The sequence below is a fragment of the Eleutherodactylus coqui genome, chromosome 12, assembly GCF_035609145.1.
Source record: "Eleutherodactylus coqui strain aEleCoq1 chromosome 12, aEleCoq1.hap1, whole genome shotgun sequence".
Classification (NCBI taxonomy): Eukaryota; Metazoa; Chordata; class Amphibia; order Anura; family Eleutherodactylidae; genus Eleutherodactylus; species Eleutherodactylus coqui.
The window spans coordinates 125,634,744-125,652,138 of NC_089848.1; the positions used below are offsets into that span (position 1 = coordinate 125,634,744).

A 17,395-nucleotide genomic window follows, 5' to 3' on the forward strand; every position below is an offset into this window, starting at 1 on the left:
AGAAATTGCTAAGAAATTGAAGATTTCCTACAACGGTGTGTACTACTCCCTTCAGAGGACAGCACAAACAGGCTCTAACCAGAGTAGAAAAAGAAGTGGGAGGCCGCGTTGCACAACTAAGCAAGAAGATAAGCACATTAGAGTCTCTAGTTTGAGAAACAGATGCCTCACAGGTACCCAACTGGCATCTTCATTAAATAGTACCCGCAAAACACCAGTGTCAACATCTACAGTGAAGAGGCGGCTGCGGGATTTTGGGCTTCAGGGCAGAGTGGCAAAGAAAAAGCCATATCTGAGACTGGCCAATAAAAGAAAAAGATTAAGATGGGCAAAAGAACACAGACATTGGACAGAGGAAGACTGGAAAAAAGTGTTGTGGACGGATGAATCCAAGTTGGAGGTGTTTGGATCACAAAGAAGAACGTTTGTGAGACGCAGAACAAATGGAAAGATGCTGGAAGAATGCCTGACGCCATCTGTTAAGCATGGTGGAGGTAATGTGATGGTCTGGGGTTGCTTTGGTGCTGGTAAGGTGGGAGATTTGTACAGGGTAAAAGGGATTCTGAATAAGGAAGGCTATCACTCCATTTTGCAACGCCATGCCATACCCAGTGGACAGCACTTGATTGGAACCAATTTCATCCTACAACAGGACAATGACCCTAAACACACCTCCAAATTGTGCAAGAACTATTTACAGCAGAAGCAGGCAGCTGGTATTCTATCGGTAATGGAGTGGCCAGCGCAGTCACCAGATCTGAACCCCATTGAGCTGTTGTGGGAGCAGCTTGACCGTATGGTACGCCAGAAGTGCCCATCCAACCAATCCAACTTGTGGGAGATGCTTCTAGAAGCGTGGGGTGCAATTTCGCAAGCTTACCTCAACAAATTAACAGCTAGAATGTCAAAGGTGTGCAATGCTGTAATTGCTGCAAAAGGAGGATTCTTTGACGAAAGGACAGTTTGATGTAAAAACAATGTTATTTCAAATACAAATCATTATTTCAAACCTTGTCAATGTCTTGACTCTATTTTCTATTCATTTCACAACGCATGGTGGTGAATAAGTGTGACTTTTCATGGAAAACACAAAATTGTTTGGGTGACCCCAAACTTTTGAACGGTAGTGTACATAAACAGTATACAGCACCAAACAAGTGGAAACCCGGCTCTCCGGGCTCCATACATAGAGGGAGAGCAGCGAGTACTGGATGTGAGGGGGGGATGGGGCTGTTATGTCCGGCAACTCATCTACGGCTGCACTTCTATGGCAATGCTGAACAACGGACATCATATCGCAGCTGCAGATGTGAATGTAGCCTAAGGTGGTACTACTTGAGCACTGCATGGTGCTAATTTTTTTGTGGCTCGCAGGATGGCATCATGTGGGCACTATGTGGCAGTATTATTTAGACGCTCCATAGAGGAGAAGGCAGTACAATGTTTTACTGGGAAAGCCACAAGCCCGACTGCAGGCTAATAGCCATGACATGGATTGTGTCTTCTTAATGGCTGAAGGTTATCTCTACTAAAGTCCATTATAACTGTATGTATATGTGTGTATATATACATATATATAGGGGTTGACAAAAATATGGAAACACCTTACGAAATGCATGGGATTTTAACCATTAGCACTAAGCTACCTTTTTGACCCTTGCTTGGCTGAGACCTTTCCCGCCAAATTTGTGTTCACCTCTTGCCCTGCTCTGGTGGTTTTGGGAGCCAGCTGATAAGAGCAGCTGAGTGGCTTAAACCTCTGACCAATGGGACCTTGTTGCACAGGCAGATGTTCACTTCTGCCCAGCAGCACCTGCGCCATATTACCTCCACTTATGATTTATAATCCCATGTAACTTATTTCAATAAGACATGTAGAGACTGATTTTAAGGCATGCATTTTGTACGGTGTTTCCATATTTTTGTCCACCCCCTGTATACATACATAGGACAATTCTTAAGTTTGCTGTTTATAGGTTTCCGGTCTTACTCTGCATGTGGATGGCGGCTTCTGCTGCCATCACTGTTGATGTGTAACTTTTGGCTTTATTTCATACAAGAAGAACAGGTAATCGGCTGGTTAGTGACTACATGTATACATATATCTCCTGTCATTGCGGGAACATCTTGGATTGCACAAGTGTTCTATGTACTATTTCAATCAGCTAAACCAACCAACCAGCCATAAGTCCGTCCGTCCAAATTCTTATTTCTTGGCCCTCTGTCGCAGCTATAAAACTACCGGGGACATCGCTGCTCTCTTATAAAATAAAGCCAACCTAAAGGGCTGCAAAAGGATTTCTGGAACCTAGAAAGGCAGGAGCGCAGCTACGGGGGCTGCCGGGGCATGTGTCTGGGGTACTAAGTGCCAGGAGGCACCAACAAGACACCTTGCCATGACCAGGGTATTTATGGTTGGGTGGCAAACTGAACTTTTGCCACATGTTGCCCTAGAAAGATGGCTTTCCCTTGTCCTGGAGAACTAATTTGCATATATTTTTACATATATATATATGGGGGTTGGACAAAACCTCTATCCTGTAAAGGTCCCCATTCACCTCCTAAAGCTGTCGGCTGATTACACTGGACAACACAAATATACTTTTTCCTTTCTCAGAATGGTTAAATTACCCTAAGGGCTGAGTCACATGGGCGATCTGGGAGCCGATGTGCCCGCGTTACTGCATGAAGAAGACGGCCGCACTGCCGGAAGAAAGAACACATGACTGCCAATGGATCCGGTCATGTGTTCTTTCTCCGCACCTACAGTGCAGCCGTCTTATCCTGCAGTAACACGGGCACATTGGCTCCCGGATGCGCCAGTGTGACTGAGCCCTTAATTTTGGGTCGAGAAGCACAAATATGACATTAATCTTGTTTATTAGCTCCGGTTCATCAAAATACTAAAAATACATTTTGAAGTTCTTTCTTTTTTTAAAATAACTAAACTCCCCTAATTTTGGGTCAAGAAAAGTGAATGTGGCGTCATATTTTAGGAGGATAGACAGGCTGGACTAGATGGACATTGTCTTCCTTCGGCCTTACGAACTATGTTACTATGTTACTATGTTACTATGTTTAGTTTGGTGCACCTGACTTGTAGATGCACCAACCTCACATAAAGTCATCCCCTAACTGGATCCTGAAATATTGGCGATTTGCAGTCTTTATGATTGGAGTCATTCCATGTTTCTGGGCATTAAATGTCCCCTCACCGCAGGGAACAAACATTCTCCGAAGAGTTTTCACAATTTCCCGGCATCCTGGATTCTAACCTGAAATTACAGAACAAAACAAGTTGGAGACGCGGAACTGCCTTCTTTTATTGTCCTAAATACAATTCTGAGATTTCAGCATTTCGATCTGATTTACATTTTAGTTATTCCACTATTTGACTATATACACATTTGCATATTTAATGATTTCACTCGCCTGACCTTGTGGCTCTGAGTAAAGGGACACATATTTAACCTAAACGGCTGACGTCTCAGAGCCGAGAGCGAACTCCAAGCCTTCAATGTCACGTCCGATGATGAAATGATTAAGAAACACCTATTTTCAAGTCGGAAAGACTTTCACTGTTGACCAGTTTTATGAAGTTGTTTCCCCCAGCTTCCCCTTACACATCAATGTACGGCTCAGCCTTGTATTTAGGGAGGTAAGCCACAGCCGGACTGCTCTGATGGCCATTGATCTCCAGGAGAGCAAAGGGATGGGGCATTGAACGTCAACGTCCCCGATCCTGCTTGGGGAAGAGTTGAGTGGCCCCACTGACACATTAGAGAGTTGTCTGGCTCCACTATTATCAGAAGGTTCGGATAACTCAACACTATTGTTATTGAGGGCCTAGGAATCACTGTGAGAAAACAGTACCCCCTCCGGACCCCAGCTGCAGAAAAGTGAGCTACAGCCTTGAGAAAGAACAAACTTATTGAATGGGAAAGACCAAAGTTAAAGTTCGACGGAGATCTGAGTGACCTGTAACTGTGGATCAATATACAGAGTGCGGTCAAACAGCCGGATCCAGCGCCATATCCCACTACTGGTGGCCCATAGTGAAATAGCAATAGTGTACCAGAATAGGAAGCTATGGATGCGCTACACTATAGTGTGGCTAACGGACCCCTGAAGGCCACGGAACGTGAATTTCACTTTTATGCTGTGACCCCAGTAAAAGATAGATAGTAAAGCCCAATAGCAAAGCAATCTGTGAAAAGCAGAAATCCGCTTCCTGCGCCTGCCTAAGTCCTGCGGGACTGAAGTGAGGAAACGTAAGTTCTGGTAGGACGGCCGATGCAAAAGTGTACTGGAAGAGGACCAAAAGTCGCTCAAAAATACACCGCTGTGAATGAACCCATTGAAATCAGTAGACAGCTCACTGGTTGGACCGACAAACTAATAATAATTAAAATGTAACCTTTATTAGAAAAAATTAAAATTGGTCTATAAACAAACAAACATACATTAAATGTGCAGCATCTACACTCGTGGGACTAGATCCCGAACAAGGGAAGTTATTTCTGATACTTTTAGCTAGGATAGCAGCTGACTAATAGAGCCCACATGAGAGAAGGAAAGTTAGATGTATAGAAAAAATAACAGATAGCATGTCAGTCTGGATGGTGTTACTCTGTCAGTCCACCATCCGGGCTGACATGCTATCTGTTTGTTATTTTTTCTATACATCTAACTTTCCTTCTCTCATGTGGGCTCTATTAGTCAGCTGCTATCCTAGCTAAAAGTATCAGAAAGAACTTCAATCTACACTTCTGAGTACTATTAACGTAGCATAGACTAGAGTCATCCTTCCCAGCTATTTGATAAAGATGTTTAGATCAGCAATCTAGAGGGAGATATGCCTAAAAAGCACATATGACTAACCAGGCTATCATTTCATCTATATGTGCCATTTGGGATAACTCTATCAGGCACGATATCTATGAACGATCGTCTTTCATTAACTAAATATAAGGAAAGAGACAGGCTATTAGGCTATTCCCTAAATATAGGGTAATAGGTACGCTAGATTCTTATGATTCTTGATTCAACTACTATACAGAGAAACTATGGCATGTTAGCCACCTTGGTTACACCATAAGGCCGCCTGCACACGAGCGTTCCGGATTCCGCTAGCGGATTTTCACGCGCGTATGGTACCTAAATGTGCTTGCGGATAGGCGCGGATGCGTGAAAAATCACGCGCGGATATACGCGGATGTGTTGCGGAAAAAAACGCGTAGAAAAACCAGCAGACACCCCTTATTGTAAACCCAACCCCTAGAGAACTGCCCATTCCTTGGAAAACAGCTTAAAAACCAACACCCAGACTCCGTTTTGTCCCTCTTGCTTGTGCGAGCACCGTTACATTATTCTGGCAACATGCTTTCACCCGGTGAGCAGATGTCTTTGTGGGCATGGTTGATCCATGTAACTTTTTTCAGGCGCTTCTCCAGCGTGACTTTATTTCAGTCACTGCAAAAAAATTCACAAGAGGAAGGCCGCCTGCACACGGGCGGAAATCCCACGGCGGTATTTCCCGCGGGATTTCCACCGCTGAAAGTCTGCATAGGAGTGCATTACAATACACACTCCTATGCAGACGGCCGCGGCATGTCCTATTTTTGTGCGGGGCACTCACCCGGCCGCCGGCTACGGTCTGCGCATGCGCTGGCTGCGCGGCAGCCGGCACATGAGAGAGCCGGGGCCGCCAGGCGCGGGTGAGTACGCGCTCGTCACTGCAGGCTCTCGGGTCGGGTCCCGCGGCGAGAATTCTCGCCGCCGGATCCGACCCACTCGTCTGCAGGCGGCCGAATTCATTACTACAGATTTTGCATTCTTGCATCCTGCATTGGCAAGAAATACTACCTATCTCCCTCTACAAATTTGCCTGTGAAGCTCTGTGCTGTGTGTTGGGACGCCTCCTACCATGCCTACTTCCTGTAGTCATAGCAACCAGTGACTCCATCTGCAGCTGCACTGCGGATGTACTGCGTGAAAAAACGCACCCATTCACTTGTATTGGAGGCTTCAGGCGCAGAATCCGACCCAAATTAGAACAGGTCGCAGATTTTTGCACGAGCGTGAAAAAACGCGATACAAATCCGTCCGTCTGGGGACAACTGCGGATCCTCATAGGAGTATATTGGCTGCGGTCTGGGGCAGATAATGTGCCTAAAATAACGCGCTGGAAATTCCGTTCGTGTGCAGGCACCCTTAATATGAGAATCCCTGGAGAGCATTTCAGCCCCTGATGAGCCTGCTTCGGGGCAAAACGCGTTGGGCTACTTAAACATCACAAAATTATCAATAGAATAAGTGTCATTTTTTGACACCTTTTTGAAGTATCGGTGTAAAGGAACTTGGAATTTATGAATGGAACAAATGCAATCTACGTTCCATTCCTAAAATTTTGGTGGCAATCTGTTTTCCAATAACATTGTACTTCGAGGCCCTTTATCATCCAGGGAGCCTGGATATACAATATATACATGATGTATCCCTTGTTCGGGTCTGGTCCCACGGGTGTAGATGCTGCACATTTAATGTTTGTTTGTTTATAGACCAATATTAATTTTTTCCAATAAAGGTTACATTTTAATTACTATTAGTTTGCCGGTCCAACCAGTGAGCTGGCAGTTTGATTGTCGGACTCTTCTGCTCCTGTGAGCTAGCATTGAAATCAGTAGGCTCTGTGCACTTTGTAATACTCCGCGTATTTCTGAGCCCAGCGGCTATATTCACATATGGCAGAAGGTTTGTGTCCTCTGAGGGGCTTGTGCAGACATCTATGTGCTTGCTGCTAAAATAACCCCCTTCAGATGTAAAGAACAGACCCCCAGAAGTGTCTGCCGCAGATCCTCCATGTCTGCAGTAACCCATATGGTAATTGCCTTGCAAACACATTATGGCGCCACTTAGGAAATGTCGTTAGAGGTAATATGCGAATCCGACATCATATCCATCACTTCTGTAGCCATTGTTCTGCTGCTGACTCGGGACTCTTGGTGCCGCATAAAACTCGCTGCCACCAGTATGTATTTCCTACATTTGTTTCTTGAGCCATGATATAAAAACTGATACATAATATCACACTGCGCCGATATTATAAAGGAGAGTCCATCTGATTACCATAAGTAGGGCATCTGCACAGATCTGAGAATTTGACACGTTTTGGCACAATTTTTGGAATCCGCATGGAATCTAACGACAGTCTGCCTCCCGTACGTGTGATTGGGGTTCCTGCAGCCCCGACCTCAAGCTACAGAACACTTGTGTGCAGAAGAAAATCCACCGCAACGCGTAGCTTCTACTCCGTCCCACGGATTCTGCGTGCAAAAGCCTGGAAGGATCAGCTGGATGCGGATGAGCAGATTCACACTGCAGATCCTCAGCAGAAACGGGTGAAATGGGGGATTTTTGCCGCGGATCTTTTTGCAAAATTTGGAGCATCCGTAGCGAGAAACTTTATCTGTAAACTTTCCTGGTTCCAGAAATACATCGCCCTGATTGTATGTGCTGCAATCAGCAGGCACAGAGAAAAAGCTGTAAAGGTGACACGGTGGGGGAGGCAGGTGGGATGGGGGGTGGAGTCAGCAATTTAAGCAGCAATGCAGTCAGGTGTGTCTATTTTATGAGGAACAATGCTGGCCTTATGTTACGTGTCAACCTGTTACCCCCCACCCCTCCTCCATATATGTTGGGCCATTAAAAAGAGATGGGTATGGTGGTGGCGCTAATCTTGCATCCAGAAAGATGTTTCACAGTCATTTTGAAAGGCATCCGTATACCCATCATAAGTGAGTGTTATGGGACTATATAGAACTTTGTAGTAGGGATACACAACTATTTTTCTCACCCTTCAGCTACCTGAGTTCCCTTTCCTTTTATCATAAATGGTCAAAAAAGGTCCTCGGTCCCCCAAAATCCATCCAGTGTAAACCAGTAAATAGAAGACAGGGAGGAGGGGGATGCAGCTGCAGTATTCTTTCTGTGAAACTGCATGCTATGAGAGGGGAGACGTACCATGAGTGTGTGTTTCCTACTTGGTGGCGCCCTCTGCTGGAGGTATGCAGATGTGCTTTAAGCTTGTCGTATACATTACACATTGGTCAGCAGCAAAACAATATGAGAAAATAAGTGAATAAATGGCGCTGTCATGACCCAATGAGCTGCATGCCGAAATAACGGGTTATATTGTTGGTTATACACTTTTTTTATATTTCATTCTTTCCTTTTTTTTATTGGCAGCGGAAGTTCAGAGTGAAATCGAGCGGATCTTCGAATTAGCAAGGACGTTGCAGCTGGTAGTTTTAGATGCCGACACCATAAACCATCCAACGCAGCTTAGCAAAACCTCCCTAGCCCCCATCATAGTTTATGTCAAGATTTCTTCTCCGAAGGTAAGTCGTCAGCTTCCTTAACAAAATAGACTAAAAGGAACACTGAAAACCTGTAGATTGGGCTATCCACAAACATCAGGGGGCCACAAGCAAGATGATAAACGTTAAATGCCTGCAGCGACCACTTGGGACTGTTATGGGAAGCGGGAGAAGTTGTTCAGTGTTGGACCCCTACGTACCACAGATTCCATAGCGGTCCCGTGGTCAGCCTCTACGGGCGGCAGACGGTGGCGCACCCTGGACCGCCGCGTCTTTACACATACTACGGAATTGGCATAAATATAAAATCTTACATCTCACCCAAAAGTTCTCGCCTCTAGTGCTACCCATAAGGAGCTCTGATCTTGTAGGTGAAGATGCAACTTCTTTCTCAGTCAAACTCCCAAATAGCGGCAATAGGGTTCTTCTTGCAAACTTTATCGTCAAATCTTCATGCATTCAACATGTTTTGGGCATACAACCCATTAGACAAATCGGGGATCTATGAGAGGGGCACCCTATTGCCAATAAGTATCTTGTGAAGTCGTCTCCACTAGTGATGAGCGAGCATTGCCCTTAGCGAGTACCTGCCCGCTCGAGAGACAAGGTTCGGGTGCCGGCGGCGCGCAGGGAGCGGCGGGGGAGAGCGGGGAGGAACGGAGGGGAGATCTCTCACTCATTGTCTTTCAGCGACTGGCCAACCACTCTGCAGGGAGGAGTGCGCTTGTTCGTCATGCCCCTCCCACCGATGCTGATTGGCTATCGCCTTTTTTATTTAACATTTTGCCCTTCTAATTAACGCTCCTTAGTTCACTAAAACACAAATAGATGCAGGTGATCCCCGACTGAAGGCCCTGGAGACCCTGCTGGTCACTCGCCGCTGCCGTCTCCAAGGATAGACTTCCTGCTGTGGTCTCTATGTGCAGTTAGTGGACTGGGCAATCAATGAGCGTGTGTTTGGGAGGGGTCAAAATTTCACATACACGCCCGCCAACGAACCTCATGCCCCACAGATGAACAAGAAACCACATTTTGACCCGTGTAAATGCCCCCGGCAGTTTGTACCACAATCGCTCCGTGTAAAAGCTCCCAGCAGTCATTCGTACGCCGTAGAGACTACTTACTCAGATGATCGCTGCCCCGTGTAAAGTCACCCTTAGGCCGGTTTCACACAGCCAAGATTCTCGCGCAAGATTAGTGTGTTGCGAGACGCACCAATCTCACATATATGTGAACCCCGTTCTTTTGAATGGATTCGTACACATGAGCAACGCGATCTAAGAAACCAATCACGGCGTGTCCTGCCTTTGGGCTGCTGTCGCTTCACATCACCCATTGTTTTCAATGGGGCCGGCAGCAGCATCGCACTGCATGCTGGGTAACATGAGTGCCATGTGAGTTTCCCATTGAAAACAATGGCGACCCTCCGCCGCAGCACGTTGGTGAGTGTGATATCGGGAAACTCAGCCCAATATCGCTCTCGCCCATGTGAAGTTATCCTTAAAGTACCTTTACGCGTGCCCATAGACGCCCGAATAATCGCTCAAGCAGGTGACTATGGGTGGCAGCCCGTGTACCAAGGCCCAACAGGGCGCTGAACAACCGGTCACTCCATATAGTCTAGTCATTACTTTTTAGTAAACAGAAGGATTACTGAGCGACTTCTCGTTCCGTGTACGCAGAAGAGATCTGAGGTCCGCTCGGCCTCCGACAGGCTATCACTCTTGTGTAATAGTTGCTGGTATGGCGTTTGCGCCCGACGGTCGTACCGGGTGAAGGGACCCGTAGGGCTCCACCCACTTGTGGTTTTTTTTAATGCTGCAATATCTCTGTGTTTTTTTCACATGATTATCAATGGGACTTTCTAATGTTAAAAACGCATCGCACAAAAATCACAGCGCGCAAATCTGTGATACGTTAGAAAGTCCCATCGATAATCACGTGAAAAAACACAAGTGGGCGGAGCCTTAGGCGGCTGTTATGGCAAATTAAGAAGTTTTCAGCTAGAAAGTACATTGAACTACTAGATAAATAACGAGCTCTAAACGGGTTGTAAACGAGGCTGGGGCGCGGCGGCTGCAGATCTTACAGAACATTCAGCAGAATATTTTCGGGTGACCTTTTTCTTTGGTTTCTGATCTTTTTTTCTTCTCTTCCAGGTTTTACAACGGCTGATAAAATCCAGAGGAAAATCTCAGGCTAAGCATCTAAATGTCCAGATGGTGGCAGCGGACAAGCTGGCGCAGTGCCCTCCGGTAAGTCTTTGACTGCGTTTTAATTTCCCCTCTTTTCCGCTCCGGTCGTGGCGCGATGTTCACCGCAGGTCAGTGGGGAGTTCTGAAATGCATTTTTATTTCTTTTTGTGGTGTTTTTCCTCACTTTTGGGTCTGTTTTATGTTTTCTACACCGTTCTCTATGGGAAAAACACTGACAAAAATGCAACCAAGAACCAACAAAAATGTGTAAAAATTGTGTCGTAAAAATACGCCACAAAATACTTTGTGTGGAGGAAGCCTCCGATCAGCGGGAATATGCGCCAACGTGTCTCTGGCATTGGGGTGCGATCCCACGGAACAGAAATGCCGCAAAAAATGCTTTAAAAAGTGGTGCGCAGTTTGACTTGGATTCGGCTGTGGATCCAGAGCTGATTTAGCCTTTCAGCCATCGCTAGGACCTCAGAGGAGCAACTTACCCCCCTACAGATGGCTGCTCACTGCCTGCACATAACGGCGCTCCTCTCACCTCCAAATACCGGGCGCTCACCGCCAGCACCAAGAGCGCAGCGCACACCGGCAGCCGCCACTGAATGCTGACGCTGGTTAAGTGATGCGGAAGGCAGCCTCTTGTCTTGGGGACAAGATGGGTACCTAACTCTATAGACACCTCTGTTTGGCCTTAAAAGCCTCCACATGTGAGGGAAAGCTGGGTACCTGGCTATATACTATCACTGACCCACCTGAGGTAGATAGATGAATGACACATGCAGGCAGCCACTCCTGCACAGATGTACATGCAACCAAAAGTCTGCACATCCAACAAATCAATATAAAGTGCAGATGCGCATAATACAGTAACAGAAGCACCCGCCTCCGCCCTCAGACACATTTATACTGACCACATAGAAATGCAAAGTTCTCATTACACAATTTGATCAAACTATGTGTGCCCATCCGCCATGTCCAGGTAAACCTTAATGAATGGGCATCTAGCTCTATAGACACCTCTCTTTGGGCCAAAAAGCCTCCACATGGATGGGAAAGCTGGATACTTGGCTGTATACTATCACTGACCCACCAGGGACACATGCAGGCAGCCACTCCTACACAGATGCACATCCAACAAATAAATAAAGTATGAAGGCGCTCACAAGCCGCGGCTGCAGCAACTACAGTAACAGAAACCCCTCAGCCCTCGTAGGCAGCTTCACATTGGATTTACTTGTTGAATGTGCAGACGTTTTTTGTGTTGCATGCCTAGGTGTTCAGGATGGACGTCTAAGGGGCGGGGTGAGCTGGAGGGGAAGTCATATGATCAGCAGACAGAATGTCTTGTCGCAACAATAACTCTGCGCTTTTGGATCATGTGACTGTTGGGAACAAAGGGGGTCAGAGGCACAGATGAAAATAAAGAGTCATTGCTAAGTTAAAGGGGCTGTCCAGTTGTAAACTATTGATTGCCTATCCTTAGAATAAGTCATGAATAGAAGATTGGTGGGTGTCCGTTGTATGGCACCCTTGCCAATCAACTGTTCACTGAACTGGTGCACTCATGTACTTGTCTAAATTTTGCAGGACGCACACAGTGCCGTTCTTACTGTAATGGCCAGACTTGGTATTGCAGGCCAAGTTCCCATTGAAATGACTTTGTTGTTGAGTGGACAACACTTTAAATCAGGTCAAACACAATTACGAAGGTTTGGTGTCCTCCTCCACTGCAGGATGGTTTGGCCTCCCGATGTCTCCCCTGCAGTCGTGTCAATGAGACATCCGTCCATGTGTGGATAGCTCTGGTAGACTGCAAATGTTCCTTCCTTGCTACACAAAAGCAATTAACATGTGAAGTCAGCGGCACGAAGGGTTACCACCATGCTAAATGAGGTCTTTAGGTTCAGCTGAGTTCCCGGCTCGGAGATCCATCCTTGAAAAGCAATTTTAAAACCCGATTCATTTAGCGATGGGGATTCTACTTTGTGACTCCTGATGTCGTAGTCTTGTCTTCGTCCCCCGTGAATTGATGTGGTACGGTCTCATGAATATTCGATGAAGTAACAAGCCGTCTGGCTCCGCTGTGCGCCGGTGGCAGCTTCTCTTATGTACGGCTAGAAAATAAGATTATATAGTAAGAGGCCGCAACGCAAATCAATCCCGATCACCAATACGAAGGCCGACTGCTACAAAGGAGATACATTGTTACATTTCTCATTTACATACATCTGACGGATCACCACAGCACTCGGAGGGGGACGCCGTAAATCAAGGTGTGATATTGCTGTCCGTGTATTCATGGGTTACAAAGGATCCATCAGCTGATATGAATGGCCGCTGTATTACAAACCCAACTCGGAGCACGTTTGACCTTCTTTGGGCTTCAGGACTGCAGCAGTTCGTCCTTCTGTAGACACTATGAGGTGATGAAATCGTTCTGCAGGAATATTGGACCAGGATGGCCCAAGAAAAACATTCCTCCATTTCCAATAGTATTTGGGTGAGTTTCCACGTAATAAAAAAAAACATTTGCAGCCGAGACTCTGCCCAGTCGGGGCAGCCGATGGAAGCGCCATGCTGCCAATAGGGTTGGCCAGAACATGCCGCTATTGGCAGCCACAGGTGGGCAGAGTCTCAGCCGCAAGCAGTTTTTGTTATGTGGGAACCAAATATTATCCTTAATATCCCTCCACCACCCTGCATTGGTGACACCTGACAGGAAGGGGTCATCGGGTGATGCTGCTCGCACCAAATTCTGACCTTCCATCAGCACGGTGCTACAGAAGTCTGGATCCATCTGACCAGGAGATGGTTTTTACTGCTCAGTGATACAATATTTACGCTCTTCTGTCAAATGGAGTCTCGTCTTTCTGTTTTTGTAAGACACAATGGTGCTGGAACTGGTGGTCTGTGTTATAGGCCATCTATGCTGAGGAGCAGCGAGCTGTGCAGAGATAGAGAATCCGTGGAGCGGTTTCAGTGTGAATCCACAGTAAATGGGAAATATCCATGGATCCGAGCGACTTCCAACGAGGACTGGTCATCGGTGCTAGACTAGCCGGGCCGGGAGTTCATTACGAACCTTGTGGGGTTTTCTTGTGTAACGGTGTGGAGAGTATACAGAGAATGGCGCGATCGAGGAAAACATCCAGCGAAAGGGGATCCTGCGGACGGAAACAACTCATCACTGAAAGGGGTCGGAGGAGGATGAACGGGTGCAGCAGAGTCAAAAGAAGACGAACACAACACTGGTGCTCCAACTAATGGGTCTGAATGCACAACTCGCCCTTCCTTAGCACCGATAATGGAAGACGACCAGCTCCAGCGCAATTGTGAAACAGAAACAGAAAGGCGAGACTCCAGCAGACAAAAGTGCACAAAAACTGGATCACTGAGCAGAGAAAAAACATCTCCTGGTCAGATGGATCCAGATTTCTGTTGCCCCGTGCTTATGGGGGGGGGGGGTCAGAATTTGGCACCAGTAGCATGAATTGATGACCCCTTCCTGTCAGGCTGCTGGAGTTGCAGTAATGTTGTGGGGAAGGTTTTCTTGGCGCACCCTGGGTCCTCAGGTATCTGTGGATAGATGCCATAAGGAATCGCTAAGGGGTTCTGAAGACCAAAGGAGGTCCAATGTCCTACTAGATGGGGGAGGGGCTCTAATAAAATGGCCGTTTTGTGTAATTAAATTGGACATGGACAGGTTTTTAAAAGATTGATGGAAGGTCCTTAGAATAATTTCCTCTGCTGGTCACTTACCTGCTCGTCCAGCACTCTTGTGTTACATCTGGCCAAAACCTGTGTGCCTGTATGTGTAATTCATATTCTAAGTTAAAGGGAACCTATCAGCTCCCTACGGCACCGTAAAGTGAGTTAGAGGATGTGACAGGGAGACGGATAATGTATTTATCTCATCCGCTCCATTGCTCCCTCTGAAAACTACACCCCCGGCTCCCTATTATGACTTAACGTGACTTAGTTTATGGTGCTTTAGGAGGTGACCGGTGCCCTTTAATGTATACAGTGTCCTAACTGATCCCGTGTCTAACAATGTTTGTTCTCTAGGAAATGTTTGATGTTATTTTGGATGAAAACCAACTAGAAGATGCTTGTGAACATCTAGCAGACTATCTCGAGGCTTACTGGAAGGCCACCCATCCTCCCAGCAGCAATCCACCAAATGCACTCTTATCTCGGACATTAACTACAGCAACACTTCCTGCAACACCCTCTTCAGCCTCGAATGCACAGGTAATCTGAATTGATGTAGAGGATCAGAGCTCTGTACATTGTGTAGTGGCCCGGGTTGGTACTGCAGGCGAATGGGCTTCCAGAAAAGTCAGTGTTATAGGGCTCATTGTGTATTTTACAAGACTCCGTCAACTTGTATATGCAAGGCTTTATCTAAGGTATATAATGTTAGTGCGGTAAAGTGCAAGCAGGAGATATAATGTTGACCAGAAAAACAGAGGCTGCTCAGCTTAAGGCCATTCCAAAAGCAGCTTCCTCCTACAGTATATACCTAATACTGTATGTCAGGGAAGGGTTGGCCACCAGCTCTATAGTGGGAGGACACTCTTCATATCAAATACCTTCTTGATATGAATTATGTCAGAACTGTGTTAAGAAATGTAACGATTTAATTTGCAGTATCTACAATTTGTCACGGTCCGGCCTTCACAGACCATGTCTAGGGCACAACCACAAAGGGGTGACCTATTTCCACTCGCTTAATCCTGCACTTGTATCTAGATGGAGCGTAAGTCACACCCCAACACAGTCCTACCTTCCTCAATAAAACTGACCTTAAGCTTCATTTACATACCGGAGTACCGGCACTCTGTGCACCACAGCAGTCTAAATAACTCTCATATTGGAGTCTGTATGTCTTTATGGAGCCGCAAGGACTGAACTTATGAAAGTTTTAAAGCATAAAGGTGCAAAACTTAGAAAAAGTTAACAAAAGATAATATAAAAAGGAGATACATTGCATACAAGACATAAAATGGAATAAAAGTGGAATACTGGAGCTTCACTGATTAGATCAGTTCGAATCAAGTAGATATGCAGGGTAGCTCTTTGGCAGCCCTGTACAACGGGTGCCGTCTCCTGGGGGTCCGAGCTTGATCTTTGATATGTGCTGCACTTTTAATGTGTTGCAGCCACACTCCTATAACTCCTGACCATGTGATCTACAAAAAAAGAGAAATTTGACAATTTCATATCCTAGGTCCTGGAAAAAAAACTGCTAAGGGGCGATCAAATAACTATATAAATCCATGAGGGGACAATACAAGGATCTCTCCCATGATCTGTTTATACCCAGGACTGCGACGGTAACAAGAGGGCATCCGCTACGTCTAGAAGAAAGCAGGTTTCATCTCCAACACAGAAGGGGGTTCTTTACTGTAAGAGCAGTGAGACTGTGGAACTCTCTGCCTGAGGATGTGGTGATGGCAAATTCCATAGAGGAGTTTAAAGGGGACTTGATGCCTTTCTAGAGTGGAAGGATATTACAGGATATAAATCTTAGGTTATTGTTAATCCGGGTATACAGGCAGGTAGGAACTATTAGGGGTTGGTCCAGGGAACAGTCTGATTGCCATTAGGGAGTCGGGAAGAAATTTTCCCCCAAAAGGGCTAATTGGCTCCTGCTCTTGGGGTTTTTTGCCTTCTTCTGGATCAACAACATAAGAGGACCTCCCATTGGATAGTTTAGAACAATTTAGCATACCGCACACGCCACACAAAAATGTGGATTTCAGGACTTTGTTGTCATTGTGAAAATATAAAGAATGTAAGCTTAGACTTGTCTCTACATCCTACACCGTTGGTTAGGATTAGCGATAAACTTTCTATAAAGTGTACCTGAGTTTTCAACAAGTTTTATAAAATACACCATGTTCTCCTTACCCGCTCATTTGCTTCTGTTTGCACCCTGCTTCATGTCTGTTAGTTCTGATCTTTAAGTGATCCTCCTCATTTTTCTGTTGCTTTGCTGTTTACAATCCACTATCTGGGAGGGGGTATGTAGCAAGCCTTGCATTCTGCCAGTAGTTCACTGTCCTGACTTTCTTGCCCTTATTTCTCATGCTGCATTGCACTGTATCTGGTCCAATCAGCATAGAGGCAATGCCCACCCCTCTGCTTTGTCGGGACTATTAGGCCTCATGTCTACGGGGAAAATCAGGCCCGCTCCGGATTCTACATGTAGAATCTGCAGCGGGTCCCTCCTGCCCCGCGGACATGAGCGCTGAAAATAAGAATAAATGAGAATAAACTCACCTCCCATCTGCTCCGTTTCTTCTCTTCGCCGCGGCGTCATCTTCTCTGCGTCGCGGCTGGATCTTCTTTCTTCGGCTCGGCAGATGCGCATGATGACGTCGGTGACGTGCCCCGCGCATGCGCCGTCCCGAAGAAAAACGATCCGGCTGCGACGGAGAGAAGATGGCGCCGAGGCGAAGAGAAGAAACGGAGCGTGTGAGTAAATTCCGAATTTTGTCTCCCGCGGATCCGGACGGCTTCCATAGGCTTTAATAGAAGACCCGCATGAAAATGGAGCATGGTCCAGATTTTTTCATGCTCCATTTTTTTTTAAATCCCTTTTATTGACGATCCGCGGGTATTTATCTACCCGCGGGTGGTCAATGCATCGCTATGGGGTGCGGATCCGCGGGCAGGAGAAGAGTTAAAATCCGCTGCGGATTTTAATTCTTATTTTGCCCGTGGACATGAGGCCTTAGGCATTTAGAGACATTTTGACCAAATGTTAGTCAACGCAGTATAATATATGTGTAATGTGCACACACACAT

The 17,395-nt window shown here is 46.2% G+C and overlaps 1 protein-coding gene across 3 annotated transcripts in view; it reads left to right on the forward strand.

Annotated features, from left to right (window-relative positions):
- Positions 1–17,395, forward strand: part of CACNB2 (calcium voltage-gated channel auxiliary subunit beta 2) — a 136,626-nt gene that overhangs the window by 111,198 nt on the left and 8,033 nt on the right. For all 3 annotated transcript variants that reach the window (XM_066585259.1, XM_066585258.1, XM_066585260.1), the window contains exons 10-12: positions 8,248–8,399; positions 10,538–10,633; positions 14,648–14,833. In XM_066585259.1, the coding sequence (XP_066441356.1) occupies positions 8,248–8,399; positions 10,538–10,633; positions 14,648–14,833 (434 nt within the window). The remainder of the gene's footprint in view (positions 1–8,247; positions 8,400–10,537; positions 10,634–14,647; positions 14,834–17,395) is intronic.